At 45.1% G+C, this 17,557-nt stretch overlaps 1 protein-coding gene across 2 annotated transcripts in view; it reads right to left on the bottom strand.

Annotated features, from left to right (window-relative positions):
• The window catches only part of GPC6 (glypican 6), a 796,530-nt gene extending 779,951 nt beyond the window's left edge, over positions 1 to 16,579 (bottom strand). For both annotated transcript variants that reach the window (XM_081003110.1, XM_081003111.1), the window contains exon 1: positions 16,407 to 16,579. In XM_081003110.1, the coding sequence (XP_080859236.1) occupies positions 16,407 to 16,569 (163 nt within the window). In that variant the 5' untranslated portion in view covers positions 16,570 to 16,579. The remainder of the gene's footprint in view (positions 1 to 16,406) is intronic.
• Positions 16,580 to 17,557: the final 978 nt, after the last annotated feature.

The following is a 17,557-nucleotide window of genomic DNA, read 5'->3' as shown; positions in this document are numbered from 1 at the left end:
GCAGCACAAGGCTATGGTTTCACGCTTCACTCCAAAGGTTGCAGAGGTCCAGAAGACGTCTAGATCTTTCTTCGTTGTTGATTCAGCGGCGACCCACCACATGTGCAACGATAAGAGACTGTTTGTGTCTTTTACACCGCAGGAAGGTGCGATTCACCAGGCGGATGACCACACTATTCCCAGTAAAGGCTACGGAACTGTTGTTCTTCACAGTTTGGACTTATCGATACAGAATGTGCTTTACGTGCCAGACGCCAAACATAATCTGCTCAGCGTTGGACAGCTGAATGAGCGGAACATTGACGTTTCCTTCAAGAACAAGAAGTGCATCATCACAAAGAAAAATGATTATGTATTGCATGCAGAATATGTTGATCGTTTGTTTGTTTTGTATTATGATGATGTTGTGCAGGATGACACTTGTTGCATTGCAGGTTCTAACAAAAGTTTGCATGCAGAATGTATTCACGATTTTCATAGAAAATTTGGTCATTTGCATTTTAAGGCAGTATCTAAAATGCCTGCCTTGGTTGAAGGTATGACTATTAAACCCTGCAGGTACCACATGAAGTGCAAAGCATGCGCAGCAAACAAGGTGAAAATGGCTGCGAAAGGTAAGGTGTCTAGTAGGCAAGCTACAGAACCATACCAGGTTGTTCATGCTGATTTAGTTGGACCACTAGCGCCCTCTTTGGGTGGAAATAGGTACTTCATGGTTCTCATTGATGCATTTTCTAGATATATTTTTGTGTACAATCTCAAGCACAAATCAGAGGCTTTTCCTAGGTTCAAGGAATTCTGTGCTTGGTTGGAAAATGTGCATGGTAAGAAGATAAAGACTCTTTTCACTGATCGTGGGGGAGAATTCACTTCTCAGCAGTTTGAAGCTTTTCTGACTGAGAAAGGAATTCAACACGATTTGTCTAGTCCTCGCTCGCCATGGCAGAATGGACTTGCGGAAAGGGCAAATCAGACATTGCTTCAAGGGTTAAAAACCTTGCTGCATGATGCCAATCTTCCAGAGAGTTATTGGGCCGAATCTCTCTCGTGTTTTGTTTACAGTTACAATCGCAGATTATCTTCAGCGATTGGTTGTACCCCCTATGAGAAGATGTTTGGCAAGAAGCCATACATCAAACACATGAAGATTTTTGGTTCTGACATGTGGGTTCGCTCACCACAAAACTCCAAGTTAGACAAGCGTGGATTGCATGGTATCTTTCTAGGTTATCAGAAAGGGTCTTACAGAATAATGATGACTGACTCTAAGACAATTAAGCTCACGAGAAGTGTTGAGTACAATGCAAAGTGGGGGGAGAATGTGGGAATTTTCCAATGTTATCCTGATGACGGTGATGAGACTGAGGATAGTCAAAAGCAACCACAACAACCCACACCCACTGATGAAGGTTCTGAGTCTGAATCTGAAACTGAATCGGGTGATTCAGAGGATTTCAAGAGTGCGAAAGCCTCTATGCGACCCTCTGAAAGCTCTGATCAAGAATTGGAGGAACCATTGTTCATAGTAGGTCGTTTTTCTCCTAAGAAGGAAGAGGAGAGTGTTGAAGACTTAAGGCTAATTCGTAGGTCACAGAGAGCCACAAAAGGCAGACCTCCAAAGAGATTTGCTGATGAGTTTGCTACGATAGCAGTAACAGCTGTTAAAAGCTCCAAGAAGGTATTTGAACCTTCAAGTTTCCAAGACATCCAGGGTTTGGATTCAAAGGAAGCTGAGCCATGGTTAAATGCCATGAAGGCTGAGCTTGATTCCTTAGAAAGGAACAAAACATGGGAGCTAGTTCCAGTAGTTCCAGGAATGAAACTGCTTGGAAGCAAATGGGTCTTCAAAGCGAAGACAGATCAAAATGGCAAGATAGTCAGACACAAAGCCAGATTGGTAGCCAGAGGTTTTGCACAGGTACCAGGTGAAGACTATCACGAGACCTACTCACCCACAGTGAGGTATGAAAGCATTAGGCTTATGCTCAAGCTAGCTGCAGAGGAAAATCTACACATTAGTCACCATGATATTAATACAGCTTTTCTGTACGGATCTCTGGATGAATCACTTTATATGCTTCCACCTGATGGCGTACAGGTAAAACAGGGATTTGTTTGTGCTCTGAAGAAATCCCTTTATGGTCTCAAACAAAGTGCACGGTGTTGGCACACAAAACTCACTGAAGTATTGTTTTCTCTAGGTTTTCAGCAAGGGAAAGCTGATCCATGTGTATTTGTCAAAGAGGAGGGGCAAAAGAAACTGTACTGTTTGTTTTATGTTGATGATTTATTATTCTTTTGGAAAGATGTCGCAATGTACAATAATGCCCTAGCTCAACTGAAAGAGCACTTTGACATGAAAGATCTTGGTGAGGTAAACAACTACCTATCTCTGGAAATAGAGAGAGATCAAGATGGTAACATTCTAGTACACCAGTCACGGAAAATTGCTGATGTGTTAAGCAAACTAAATCTGATGGATGCTAACCCTGTAGACACACCGATGACAACAGGTTATCAGGTAGATGACACTGAAGAAGCATTTTCTGACACTACACTGTACAGAAGTGTGCTAGGCAAGCTAAACTTCATTGCCAGATGTTCAAGACCAGACATTGCTGTTAGCTGTAATTTGCTAAGCAGACAAGTCAACAATCCTAGTGTCAAGGATTGGAAAGCTCTGAAACGCATAGCGCGGTATTTGAAAGGCACTATGCATTACAGACTGAGATTTAACAATCAGAAGTCTGGTGGTCTTGAGATGTTTGCAGATGCAAGTTTTGGAAGTGACACTACAGACAGGAAAAGTACGTCTGGAGTTTGCTACATGTACAATCAAGGTCTGTTTGATTGGTCATGCAAGAAGCAAACAACAGTTAGCTTAAGTACTTGTGAAGCCGAACTGAATGCACTGTCTTATTCACTTAAGGATTGTGAATGGTTAATACAATTGTGCAAAGATATGAAAATTCCTGTCAAATGTCCAATCCAGGTTTACCAGGACAACAAAGCATGTTTGGCTTTGCTGAAGTCTGAAGGTTGTAAGCAAAGCACGAAGCACTTGCAATTAAAGTTGCAGCATGCTAGGGAATGTATTCAGAAGGGACTCGTAACGGTGTCCTATATGCCAGGTAATGAAATTCCTGCTGATGTATTGTCCAAGATTGTATCGAGGGATCAACACTGTACCTATGTGCAGAAGTTGGGTTTGTACTGATATTGTACGAACACGCTGCCCAGTGATGTTCACAGAAAGGGGGAGGATGTTGGTTTCTGCTTTCCTTCACTGTGCAGCGAAAGGGCTTGTCACGAGACAGGTGTTTACATTCCACAGTCTGTACTGTTGGAGTTTCTCACGGGAAAGGGAGACTGGATGTGACGTACACTGGTTTCCTGTTTTTCACTGTGTGATTCTCTCCGAGCTGTCGAGGAGAGAGGATGCATTTTCTGCTCCGGCAGAGGCAAGATGTCTTTCTGTAATATACCAGCTTTGAACTGTAAATAAAGCAATATAGAGTATGCAGCACGTACTCCTCATCCTTCCGCTGGGCACGAGACTCTGCTTTAAACTAACACTTGATGGGCAGCTGCCCTCAAGGACCTCAGTGTGTCCACACTCCAACAAAGGCACCAAGTTCTGCCCAACATCGGGGGAGCATCACATGTGCATGCCATCAAGCGCGCAACACATGCCATGCTGTGCACTCCGAGGCCCGGCAAGGCCTGCCATTGCCACTGCAAGGCCCACTGCTATAGGGCCTGGACCCTCAAGATTGGGGGTGGGGCTCAGCCCCACCTAACCAGACTTGAGGGGGGCTTAAGACACTTCAGCCCTATGGAGTTTCCACCTATGCACTCCACAATCCTTTCCACTGGAGATATTTAATTGCAGAATCAATTAAAATGAAGTTTTTCTGGATTCGCTCTACCACTGAGCTACGCCTCCATTTCCTCCTTAATTCTAGGATGACAACATCAGGCTTTGGTACAATTTGCTGATTTCAGTGCTGTGGTCCTAGGATTGTGTTCAACATAGCACTAAGGCCAAGGTCATGTCAACAGAACCTTCTTCCCCTCCCTCCTACCTGCACACTCCCAAAATCTGTTCTGGAGTTTTCACCAACCCTCCAGAGTAGATTTGGGGATGGTGCAGGAGAAAGTGGGATTCCTGTTATGCTTGTGAGAATCTGTGTACTGCCTTATGCCAGCACCTGAATTTACTTCTATGTGCCCCCTACGTTTCATCTTTGCGTAACCAATCTGGAGGATATATGCCGCGTCAAATCTGGAGGATATATGGTGCATTAAATTCACAGAGAACATAGTTAAACTATGGATTTTGCAACCACAAGAGGCAGCGATGGCCACTAACTTGGATGGCTTTAAGAGAAAATTAGACAAATTCATGGAGAATAAGGCTATCTAGCCACACTAGCTATGTTCACTGCCAGAGACAGTAGGATTTGTTTTGCAAATAGTTATAAAACTGCAGTCACTTGTAGCTCAGGCTCCTCCACACATCCTTTTTCTTGCAACTATGATGATTAGTCAATGGTGGCGCTGTGGTCTAAACCACTGAGTCTAGGGCTTGCCGATCGGAAGGTTGGCAGTTCGAATCCCAGCAACAGGGTGAGCGCCCGTTGCTCGGACCCTGCTCCTGCCAACCTAGCAGTTCGAAAACATGTCAGAGTGCTAGTAGATAAATAGGTACTGCTCCGGCAGAAAGGTAAACAGCATTTCCGTGCGCTGCTCTGGTTTGCCAGAAGTGGCTTAGTCATGCCGGCCACAAGACCTGGAAAAACTGTCTGCAGACAAACACCGGCTCCCTCGGCCAGTAAAGCGAGATGAGCGCCGCAACCCCAGAGTCGTCCGCGACTGGACTTAACTGTCAGGGGTCCTTTACCTTTACCTTTTTTTGGTGCAGTCACATACAAACAAGCTGTGTCCAAGGTAAATAGAAGGAACGCTCCATCAACAGGTCATCTGAACAAGCCTTTAGAGCAGCCACAGTTTCAGAACAAAAATTTGCTTGTGCCACTGAGCTGCTTAGTGATGAGAAAGACGTTGGAAAACAAAAAAGAAACAATTCTTAGCAGTGCTTGGTTTATAACATAGAACACAACTATTTTATAATATGATCATGGGACATCCAGAAAGCAGCGGTAGAAACTCAGATATATAGGCTAGGTGCCAAATGGCTCCTTAAACCAGGGTTACAGTCACTAAAACAGAATATCTAGCTGCCATTTGGGGGCCAGAAGGCTCTAAAGTCATATTTTCCAATGCGACTTTTTGGTTCATGAAATTTGTTTTGATTGTGCAGATAAAAGGTAACAAACAGAAATCTACAGGATGTGTGAAAATGGTCAAGATCCAAGGATCCCCAGGCATGCGCCTCCAGATGGTGATGTCAGACGCCAGCCTGACACCCAGGCATCTTCACTTGATCACAAGTGGTTGATGGACAGGAGCAAACTGTGCCTGACGCCTGGCTACTTTCTAACACTTATCAGTAATATTAAAACAAAGCAGCTACATAAGAACACAAATCTTTCCCAAAATATAACTATGAACAAACCTCTTAGATATGTACTTCAAGTACAAACTGAATGAGATGTGAGCTTCCTTTTGCCAAGTAATCTCACATATATCATGTCTAACTTGAGACAAATCAACTCTCATCTGTACATCAACACAAAACGAAGCCTTTCTCTTTTCTGATCTTTCATATTTGTCAGAATCTGTCATATTTCGTGGAGTAGTGTAGAACAGCCAATTTTCTTGAAGAGGCGTGCAGCTACTGCCTCTGGATGCATATCCAAAAAGAACTGCCATGACGCGGGTGGCACTATGGTCTAAACCACTGAGCTTCTTGGGCCTGCTGATCAGAAGGTCAGCGGTTCAAATCCCCGCAATGGAGTGAGTTCCTGTTGCTCTGTCCCAGCTCCTGCCACCTAGCAGTTCAAAAGCATGCCAGTGCAAGTAGATAAATAGGTACCGCTGTGGCAGGAAGGTAAGTGGCGTTTCCGTGCGCTCTGGTTTCCATCACGGTGTTCTGTTGCACCAGAAGCGGTTTAGTCATGCTGGCTACACGACTCGGAAAGCAGTCTGTGGACAAACTCTGGCTCCCTTGGACTGAAAGTGAGATGAGTGCCACAACCCCATAGTCGCCTTTGACTGGGCTTAACCATCCAGGGATCCTTTACTTTTTACATCTCCCATCATCCCTGACCACTGGCCATGCTGATTGAGGCTGACTGGATTTTTAGTCCAGCAACAACTGGTCCAGCGGTCTTTTACCCTTTTACCTTATCCAAAAAGAATTATTTTGATATTACACTATACTGAAAAGTTTAAATGTTTCTTTGATTGTCCTTGAATCTTCCCACAACACGTGCCATCGTCTCCTGTCACACCCTTTGATAACCACTGCCTTTGAGCATATCCAGATTGCAGTGTTTCATTAACATATATCAGTAATGTAGAGATCAGGGAATTATGCCAAGGAAGCTCACTGGCAACTCTTTCACCAATTTCTAGCTTTAAAAAATGGTATTATTTACCAAGGAACATTGCGAGAAGCACTTGAAAGGGACATATGCGCTGGCCCCACATGATACAGACTAGGTTGCAAAGCTTAAAATGAAAGATAAATTTTCTCAGTCCCTCCTTCCCCACTTCTCTGAAGTTCAATAGTTTGATCCTTTGCGGCAGACATCCTTATAGCAACAGCCTTGTGAAAGAGCTGTGGGTGCACAAATGATAACAGTTATCTTCTTTGCATGCTCACTGGTCCATTTCTTAAAATACTTCACCTAGCCAGATGCTTTGATATTTTAATGTCAAACAGACAGTAAAGGTTTTTCCTCTGAACCAAGTGAATGCAGGCATCAGATTCCATTAGAAGCGGCTCTTTTAGCTAGATAACAGCCACCGTGGCCACCTGATGAACAGCGATTTATATGAAGTGAGCAGAAACTCTGCTCCAAGTTTTTCTAAGCTATGAAACTGCAGAAATCTAGCTGAGAATTACCACGCACAATAGTGGTCACCAGAACCAAAATGGCTAAGCTGCCTGCCTGGGCTCTTTTGGGAGAAGGGTGGGATACAAATTTAATAAACAAACAATAACAACAACAATAAAAAAATGAGACATTTTGCCAATTGGGTAACTCCAGGCTGACATCCCACCCTCCCTCAGAATGATACTACTTGGTGACATAGCCCTCATCGTTCCTTGAGATGTCCAATTTGGACACAGTGACACACACCTTAATTAATTAATCCCATTTGGATTACTGTAATGTGTTCTCAGTGGGGCTGCCTTCAAAAGGGCCTCAGAAACATCCGCTGGCTCAAAGAGCCGCAGAAGGGTTGCCACCTTTGGTCAGGCAAAATAAATGACAAGTCAGGCATTATACGGGACGGGTCTAAGGGGAATTTGGGGGCTAAAAATGACTCTACCTGCTGCAGAAATAACTTCAAAGCAATCCATTACAATGATACATGGGGCCTCTGCTCACATAAAAACTCTCTTTCCCAATCCCCCCTGCTCCCACTGGGACTTCCTTATGTGTAGACAGCCAAAGGATTGCAGCCTATAGCTTTTGGGTCCTTGTTCCAAGACCCCGGGAGTCTTATAGGATCACCCCTAATGATTAAAATGGTGGAACTCACGAAGTCTAATATTTGAATGAAAATGTAATTTCACTATGCTGTGGAAATATGAACTCTGATCCTTTAACACAATTCTGCTTAACATTTCAACCGAAAGCCTTAATGTAATTACATGAATCCTTCATTTGCTAAGCAGAAAGCAATATTAGCATGCATTGTGTTTTGCCCTGTGTTACACACACACACACACACACACACACACACCACCCCAAGTCAAGCGGCTGCTGATCCTCCTGGGTCCACGGAGTCATTCAAGAGAACAGCAGGTAGTAATTTTAAAAACAAATTGCCCAGAAAAAGCTTTTATTGTTGATCACTTGTTATAAGACTTGCCATTTGCAAGTAATTGGACATTCAACCGAAACTGACCTTTTATGAGAGCCAAGTGGTAATATAAATGAAATTAATATATTCTTTATTGCAGACAGATAAAAAGAGTGACCCGAGCTTTTAACACACTGCTTGACCTCTGTGGTTTTTGAACATCACCAAGTCTCTGGAACGCTACAAGGTACCCTGGGAAGAAAAAAGGAGCAAAGCAGCTGAAGAAATGGTTTTAGTACATTAGCACTTAGCTAATGCACAGAATACCTGCAGCTTTCACAAACCTTCCCTTTGCATTAGACGGGGAAAAATATATAGCTGCAATACAATACACTGAAAAAAGCATCACTGATTGGGGCTGTCACTGCTAAGGAAAGGGTGACTAGCTTGTGTATGAATCTAAGAAAGGTAAAGGACGCCTGGATGGTTAAGTCCAGTCAAAGGCGACTATGGGGTTGCAGCACTCATCTCGCTCTCAGGCCGAAGGAGCTGGCATTTCTCCACAGACAGCTTTCCGGGTCATGTGGCCAGCAAGACTAAACCACTTCAGGCACAACAGTATACTGTGACGGAAACCAGAGTGCATGGAAATACAATTTACCTTCTTGCCAGAGCAGCACCTATTTATCTACTTGAACTGGTATGCTTTCAAACTGCTAGGTTGGCAGGAGCTGGGACGGAGCAATGGGAGTTCACTCTGTCACAGGGATTCGAACCACAAGCCCAAGAGGCTCAGTGTTTTAGACCACAGCACCACCTGCATCCCACCTGTAAGGTTCCCATTTAAAATTGAAATAGGACTCACTTTATAACATCATAAGTACTGTTTCCATTTAAACTCTCTCTTTGAGGAACTCAATTTCAACTTACAAATTTAAAGCTTTCTATGAAAATGTTTTTTCCCCTTTTTACAGGAAACGAACTTACAGTAATTACAAGATGAAGTTCAGTGATGCCCATAGACAATTCTCTGGCTGAATACACAGCATACATTTAAAGCACATTACTTTCCCCAAAGAATCAAGGGAACTGTAGTATGTTATGGGGCCTGGGAACTGTAGCTCTGGAGGGAGTAAACTGCAGATCCCATGATTCTTTGGGGGAGCATGTGCTTTAAATGTATGGGACATATGCAACCTCTGTTTCTCACATTGTCACTCTCTTATCGCAAGGACAAAACAATGACAGATGAATTTGTAAGTCACAATGAGCCCTTCAAGTCAGAATGTGGAGCACTGAAATAAATACTAGTCAGTTGCTTCTTTTTACTATTTAATGCAGGTTTGAGGAATTCATTCTACAAGACCAAGGTGAACTGAAATGCTTGACATTCCACTTAACTGCTTCTGAGTACAACTGTGTATTTAAAGAAAATGCTTGAAGTTAAGTTTCTTCACAAAAGAAAGATGTTGGTAAGGCCAAAGCTCTCAATGTGGGAAAGAGTTTTGCAGTTGCATAGCGAGTGTGGGGCCACAAGGGAGGTTGCCCGGGTGCAAAATGGTTAGGAAATGGAAAATGGCTTCTCCATGTGAACCAGGAAGTGACCTCTCCAGACAACGCGAACAACTCTTATTTTCTTATCTCTGTGGCTATGATCTCCTGGGGGATGTGGATGCCCTTAGGCAGTTGAATATGCATACATACGCTGTCCATTTTCCTCCCTCCAACCATCACCCTCCACATGGCCCCGGGCACTGGCAACCCACACTTTGCCACTGGAGCTGTTTGTATCCTGTCTACACAACTTCCTTTCCAGTTGTTATAGTGGAGGCATTAAAAAAAGAGTGGCCAGCATATTTGCCATAACATTTGACGCTGATGATAATCTGAAGGATTATCTTCTATATAGGAATCTATGGTTTTAATGGAACCTCTGACATTCCAGTAATAAGTTCCACCAAAACTTAGTATAGGATGCTGCCTTGAAACGACTCAGACCATTCAGCTAGATAGCTCAGCAGAGTCTATGCAAATGGCCACCAGCTATTCAGGCTTCAGGCAAGGACCTTTCCAGCCCTGGAGATGCCACCATATGTGGGAAGGGACAGTTATCTCCATGGGAGAACATGTACATTGTATGAAGTTCTCTGGTTTAGGGTAGCTTGCTTTATAGAGGACAGTCCTAAACTTCAAGGGCTCTCCAGTCCATTTCCATGCACTCTGGCTTCTGTCACGGTGTTCTGTTGCACCAGCAGCGGTTTAGTCATGCTGGCCACATGACCTGTAAAGTCATGTAGGCAAACGCCAGCTCCTTCAGCCTGAAAGCAGAGATTAGCACCGCACCCCAAAGTCGAATTTGACTGGACTTAACCATCCAGGGGTCCTTTACCTACTGGTAAAGAACCCTAAGAAGGAAGAGATGGGGTCTTGAAGTTGCCCATCAACAACACTTGGACAGAAGCAAGCAGACATGTCATCTGGTCACAGTCTTCTCCACTAAGGGAATGTGCACTGTATTTACATTATAGCAATTATTTCATAAGCATATAGTGTAACACATGCAAACATATGTCCTATTAGGTACCCCTTTCCCCCTCTTTTTAGGAAATGTCTAAGTGACCACGATAAACCTGTATGCACTGTGTTTTATCCTGGGGATATTATCTGTCCCCTCCTTCCATCTTGATCTAACATACTGCCTTCTAATAGCAAGATTCTTGCCCTCTTACTGTCATATGAAATCACACCCTCCCACAAGTAGCTCCAGTTTTCAGGCCACTCAGTAATTCCTGTAGAAGATTTGCTTAAAACGATGTAAAAGATCTTATTGCAGAACTGTGTATGGGCTTTGCAGCCTTCAAAGAGGTCCCAATTTATGCAATACAATTATTATAGGTACTATTCGATTCATTTCTGTTCTGTGAGCTGTTGATGCATTGAAGAACTGCACCCAACATTACTCACAAGCAACAGCCTTTTAAAAGCAGTTTTCAGCCATCTCTGATCCATCAGCCTCGCAGGCCAAAAGATGATGAAGAAGAAAGCTCTTTTCACAGGGTTTTGTGCAAGACCAGCCACTGGCCCCCATATAATGGAAATTCTGCCTCTACATCCAGTGCTCTAAAAAGGAATTTGCAACACTGCACATTCTCCATGTATGCAAATCCCCAAACAGATTTAGATGTATGTGTTCTGTTTCAAAATTTGCTAGCTGGCACATAAAAATTGTTACACTTAGCAATTTAGCACAAGTATAATAAGAACGTCAGAGTATTATGCTTGGAGTCACATGTTTGCTGTGGCTTCTGAACAAGATCATGAGAACAAGAAGAAAGCATTACAAACTCAGAGACGTCACCACTCTAGTAGTAACATTGCATTGTTTTATAATCCAACTTAAAAAATATATAACTTGAGCTTCTGGATATAAAAAGTTAAGAAGAATGCAAGTCTTCATTCTAAACAAAACATTCAGTTTGATACAAAAGTGACTTAATAAAAATGTTTATGAAGCATCTGAACTGGTGCTTCAGTTCAGATGTATTGGTACTCTGAGGCTGCCATACAGACTGAATCTAAATATCCTTATTTCAGCCTTGCACTGTCAATCGACGATATCCCTAGAATTTTGATCCAAGGATACTTAATGTACTTATTTTGACCAACACAGTATTCTTCACATTTCTTTTTTACACCCTGTTATCAAACATATCAGCTAATCTGTTTACAGTAGATCCAAAAAAGTCCAATGCAGCCTTTTTTTCTATTAAAAAAGGTAAGAATGTGCAACTGTAATAAAAGCTGGACTATTTATTTCTTGCCTTTGCCTTCCACCTTTCCTCCAATGAGCTCATGGTGGTATATATAGCTCTGCTCCACAACAACCCTGTGGTGCAGGTTAGGCTGAGAGGGACTGACTGCCAAGTGAGAATTGGAACAATGACGTCCCAGGTTGACTAACCACTAAGCGACACTATCTCTCTATATTTGTTGATACTGAATCTAAAGGCTCATCCACATGTCCTGTTGCTCCACTGCTTTCCCACTGGGGAAAACCTCTCTTTAGCACTCAGTTTGCTCCAATTTAGCACTAAAGAGTGGGCTTTTCAAGGAGTGGGGGATAAGCAAAAGTATGGACAAGCTCTTCATCAATACACTATGAAATCTGATGCACAACTGCAAATTTCTTTTAGAAAAAAAGAAAAACCGAACTAACTACTGAACTGTTCATATATTTTGCATACGGGAGCCAGCAATAAAAACAGACCAAGAGACCCAACTCTTCAGGTTGTTGGCAGTCTGTTCATAACAGTGACAAAAGAAACATCACAACATTTAATGCCGGCATGTCTTTCCCAAACCAGCTTTTTCTTTAATTGAGGCACTCAGCATTACGCACAAAAGAGTACACTGCCAATTACATTCCCTTATAACAATGCAGCCCTCTCCAAGGAAAGTCTACCTCTCCTCAAATATATTGACAACCAAGCCAAACGTCTCCATTAAATTGCATCAACTTGTTACTGAAGTGAGATGAGCCCACACCCCGCAGTCCCCTGTGGCTGGACTTAACTGTCCAGGGGCCATTTACCCTTTTTTACCTTTTACATCCAACAGCACTAAAAAGTCGAGAGACGCTTAGTCAAAAAATCATCCACCTGGATCTGTTTGCAATTTCGTATTCTGCACACATCAAAGGGGAGGAGATGGTGTTGAAGTCTTAAGACAAAGTTGAAGATTAATATTGGATTTAACAGTGATTGATGTCGTTATTTAAACCAGAAGCTGATTATTAGGTTCCCCAGCACTTATTTCCGCTACTTTTGCAAATACTTGAACGCTAATTAATGCAGCTCGTTCAAGCTTTGCTTTGGGAGCTATCTAAAAAAATGGAAAGGAGGATGCGCAAATCAAAACATTCCAGTGAGCAAATGGTAAGAGGAACCCAAACTATTCAAAATGTGATATCTGGTCTTTTTTATAAAAGAGAGAGAGAGAGAGAGAAAGAGAGAGAGAGAGGCCAGAGTAAAGCAGAAGCCATCCATCACTGACCTAAAATGAAATAACAGTCAGTCCAGGAAAAACTTGACTGAAGAACCCAGAGGCTTTTGGTCTCAGTCAGAAGAGAGCTCTTGTGTAATTGATTAGCAACTTGAGGGGAAGTTTAGAAACGGCACAGTGAGGCCTTTGAAAATTACTTGTAGCACAACACTTCACTTCTATTGCTCACTTTCCTGCCTGGCTTTCAGAATCCCAATTTGGCTAATGCAAAGGGCATTCTGATTTGCGTTGTTGGGGTATTGGGGTGGGGCAAGCAAGTACTCCAAATTCATGGTCCTACCCAGTTTTTGTTAATGTGCCAGTACTCATCATGAAGTTGCTACAGTAAGTGTCACACTTTAAGCATTTTGTGTGGGGGGGGGTGATGGTACTGTGTAGCCTTGAGTACCCACAGAAAAAAGCCATGGTCCTATCAGTAACATCAATGCAACACAAACACTGTTCTAGTTTATGCCTGTTCCCAGACCACAAGCGGTACAAATCTGCCTCCACTTTAAAGAAGACAGATTAGAAAGAGATGTGGTTGTTTTTGCCCTCTGATTACTTCCACGGTGCTCTAAGTGATGGCTAGATGTGGTTTGGGTGAAGGTTACCAGATGTCCCTGTTTCCAGGGGACAATCCCCGGATATACAGCTTTCTCAGCATTCACATGTAGATAGCAAACAATAAGTGTCCTCAGATTCATTGGGGAAAAACTGGTAACATTAGTTTGGGTGGATTGTTCAGTTATATATGATAACAGCTGATCCATGTCCTGTTAAGAAGGCCAGCACTGTATATAACCACATGCTCCATCCTAAATACATGGAAGGCTGTAGGTCAGGGATCGTGAACACCCAGTAGCCCCAGCTTGCGTTACCAATGACCAGCAATGATGGACATCCTAGTCCAACAGCATATGGAAGCAACCACAATGTAATGATAATCAAGAGACAAGAATAAATTAGGGGTCACCCTAGCAGTGGTAGAGAATGATGAAGCAGCAGGCTCACAGTTTGCACTGGCCAGAACATTAGGTGGGGGGGGAGCAAGGAAAAATGCCCAGGCTGGGACAGCAAAGGGACTCAGATTGTACCCATTGCCACACTCAAAACAACCCATTTCAAGGGATGGGTTTCCCCTGGCAATAACCATCAGTAGATTCTGGGAACCAGATGACTTTCTAAGGGCATATTCCCCCATCTCTTTTGGCTCTTGGAAGCGATGGTTTTCATTCAACCTTAGCCAATGTTTTAGCCCCTTTGCCATAGCCTGAGCCAACGGCATCGAAGCCAGTACCACATACTGAGCCCTGAAGTGCAAAGCAGCACACAGTTGCAGTTGCTCACAAAGTTGGGGCTGTGGACAATGTGGAACTTCGCAAAAGTGCAGCTTCCATAAGCTGGAAAGAGCCATGTGAATCACCTCTAATCTAAGAACAAGACTATCCATTTTCTAATAAATGAATAAGGAATGCAGATGAGTGGTGTGTGCACTTGTGACTTTTCTGGCAAACACCACTCATAGCCATACACCCATTTCAATAAATGTATCAAATGTATCAAATCTTGTTATGGATGTCTAATGTTAAAACAGAGCTTTAGAGCCAAGCCAGATGTAACGTTAATCACATGGATGTAATTGAGAGACATATTTCATTAAAAAAAATAAAATGTCCATGGCTTGGGGCAGTCCTGAGTATCTTAATGCCAAGACTACAGTAAATAGAAGGGGGAGTTTAGCCCTTTGTCCTCTTCTGTGGTCCTGCCAAATCATACATCACTTCTGAGATGCTGCTACCTACATTGGAAGTGAAGGATATACACACACACACACACGTGTGTGTGTGTGTGTGGTCCTAACACGGTTCAGGCCCCCTACAGTTGCTATTTAATTCCTCTTTTTAAAACCTGCATGTTAATTGCAATCAAGCAGGTAGCATCCCATCTAACTTGGCCCCAGAAATACATGCACAGAAAGCCAACGGGGAAATAAAATGGCCCACTGGCAGACAACTCTACCAGGGTCACCTCAAACCGAAACAGCTAACCTAGTTGGCAACCATGCAGGCCCCAGATTCGCTTTAATCCCAGAGGTTAATCGGTATGTTTTAGGAACCAGCTGGCTGTGCTGCTCCGAAGATGTATGAATGCACCCCCGCAAACGGCCAACTATCAATATTAATTGCATCACTTAAGCCTAAGAAGGGAACAATCAGATTGAAACGTGACATCTTTGAGTCTATGGTACCCTCTATGCGGACGACTTAATTCAGTCCTGGAAACTGCAGGTGGTTTAATTCAGTGTTGGAAACTGACAGGCAGCAAGTTTCACTCGGGTAGGCTGCGGCAGCTGTTCCTTCTTCTTTCAGTCCTTTGCTCACACCCACCACAGGTCCTTCCTCCCCCTTTCTTTTCTTAATCACTGATTCATTCTTTGCACACTGAGTTCTGAAGATACAGCAGTGATAAGAGGACAGCAAGAAGCACAGAAATAGGCTTGAGAGAAAACCTGACATACCATTACTGTGCAAAGGGGAAGGGACAACTAATCATCCTTTGCAACTCAGAACGTTAGTTGGATTTGAAGGTGGACCTTCAGAGGAGATCTTCATGGTAACTCACGCCCCTAATCTTTTCATTTCCCCCAGATAGTTTGAAGTCTACAGTTCTTTTATTTCCCCCTTTTTCCAGGTGAAGCAATGTTTTTACAGGTGCTCCACCGGAGAGGGGTAAGCAGACTCTTGAGCGAGGCAGAGCACACCCTACTGGCAAAGGACAACTGTCACGACCCCTTAATAAAGCCGGCCAGGTGCAAAATAAAAGGGGGCACCCCCCCCCCCATGCACACACAAATAAGAGACACAACTTGGGGTCCTTCTCTTTCTGTAGTTTGTGGCAGACTGCTGTGCCACAAGCACGAAGGCCCGCTCTTTTAATGAAAGAGGCAACAGGCAGCCTCACTTACACCATCTAAAAGGGACTAGAAACTTGCGTTCCACTGCGCAATTCCTTGAAGGCAACTTAGAACTTGAAAAGAGCGGGGAGGGCAGCCTTCCCTCTGTTCTTGTCACATCTCCCCCCAGGCGAAAAAAGTGAACATCTTGCCAAATATCTCCGTCTCTCCTCTGCGCGCGCCCCCCTTCCCCAACTCGTTCTTCCCCCTGTTGGTCTCTTTGGAAATCTAAAACGGATTCTCTATTCACTGCACAATGAGGCAATTCATCGCCTAAGCAGCAGCAGAGTGGAAAAGGCACTGCTCTCTTTCCCTGGGAGGCGAAAGGAGAAGGGAGAGGGAGCGAGAGGGAGATATCCAGGCAAAGCGAGCGTTTCACCGGGGGTGGTTGGGGAAGGGGGGGGGAGAGGAACGAAGGCAGTCCCATGGCTACGCGAGTGCCGAGATTTCCCCTTGCCCAGGTGCTTACCTGCGATCTCCTGATAAGGGATGTTGAGCAGGCTGAATCCTTTGGCTTTGTACGCCTCCCTCACCTCGCCGCAGCTCCGCGCTTTCGCGTCCGCCGCTCCGGCGCGCAGCGACAGCAGCAGCCCCAGCAGCGCCCCGAGCAGCGCCTCGATCCAAGGAACCATGATGCCCAAAAAAGGGGGTAAGAACAGACCAAAAAGAAAGAAAAGAGACACCCCTCTTCTTTCACCCCCGCCTCCCCCTCCAACCCCCAAAAAGAGAGCCCCTCGCCAAATCCACTTGGAAAGATAAATCCCACGGAAGAGCCTTCTACCAGAGCCCCGAGTCCTGCGCAGCCCTGCGCGCCTCGACAGAGCGCACCCCCGCGGGGGAAAGAGCAACCGGGAGCCCCCCTCCCGTCGCGGCCAAACTTTGCGAAGCCGGCTGGGAAGGCGAAGGAGGAGGGCGCACCCGAGGCAGGCGAGGCAAGGCGGCAGCCGCCCGCCCCTTCTCTCGTCTCTCCGCCTCCTTCTCCTCCTCCCTTCTTCCTTCCTCGGCGGGTCCCGTTAAAGTCCGGCCCGGCTCAACGCCGCTGGTGGTGGGGCGCGCTGATCCTCGGCGCCCGGGAGCGCGGAAAGCCCGGAGGTGCGGCGCGGAGGCTGGAGATGGCGAAGCAGCCGCTGGCTTGGCTTTACGCACGGGGAGGAGGAGAGCCTGGAGAGGGTGGCTTGGCTTGGCTGTTGCGCGCTGCGCTGCTGGTGCTGCTGAGAGGCGGACATCCAGGAAAGGAGAGCCGCTGCGCCGCGCAGCCTGCCCAGAACAACAGCAGCAGCAGCAGCAGCAACCGCCTCCTGGCAGAACAGGCGGCCGCGGCAGCCTAGCAGGGAGCCGGCAGGAGCGCACGCGGGGCAGGCGGGCGAGCGGCCGAGGAACGTGCTCCACATTGCAGCGGCGGCTTGCCGGTGAGGAGGAGCGCGAAGGAAAACCCGGGATGGACTCCGAGTCGTGTCCCCCCCCCCACGGCCGCCGACCAACGCTGCCCGCTCCCAAGTGAAAAGAACGCCCCGCTCTCTCCAGAGGAGAGGAACCCCACAACGCACGTTTTCGCTCAGAGCACCCCCCCCCACTTTATTCATTAGGAAACGGGGGGAAAGGATGGGGGGTCCCTTAGCA

The sequence above is a fragment of the Podarcis pityusensis genome, assembly GCF_964106645.2.
Source record: "Podarcis pityusensis genome assembly, chromosome: 4".
Lineage (NCBI taxonomy): Eukaryota > Metazoa > Chordata > Lepidosauria > Squamata > Lacertidae > Podarcis > Podarcis pityusensis.
Note: the sequence above shows the minus strand (reverse complement) of the source record. Positions and strands in the feature narration are given on the sequence as shown.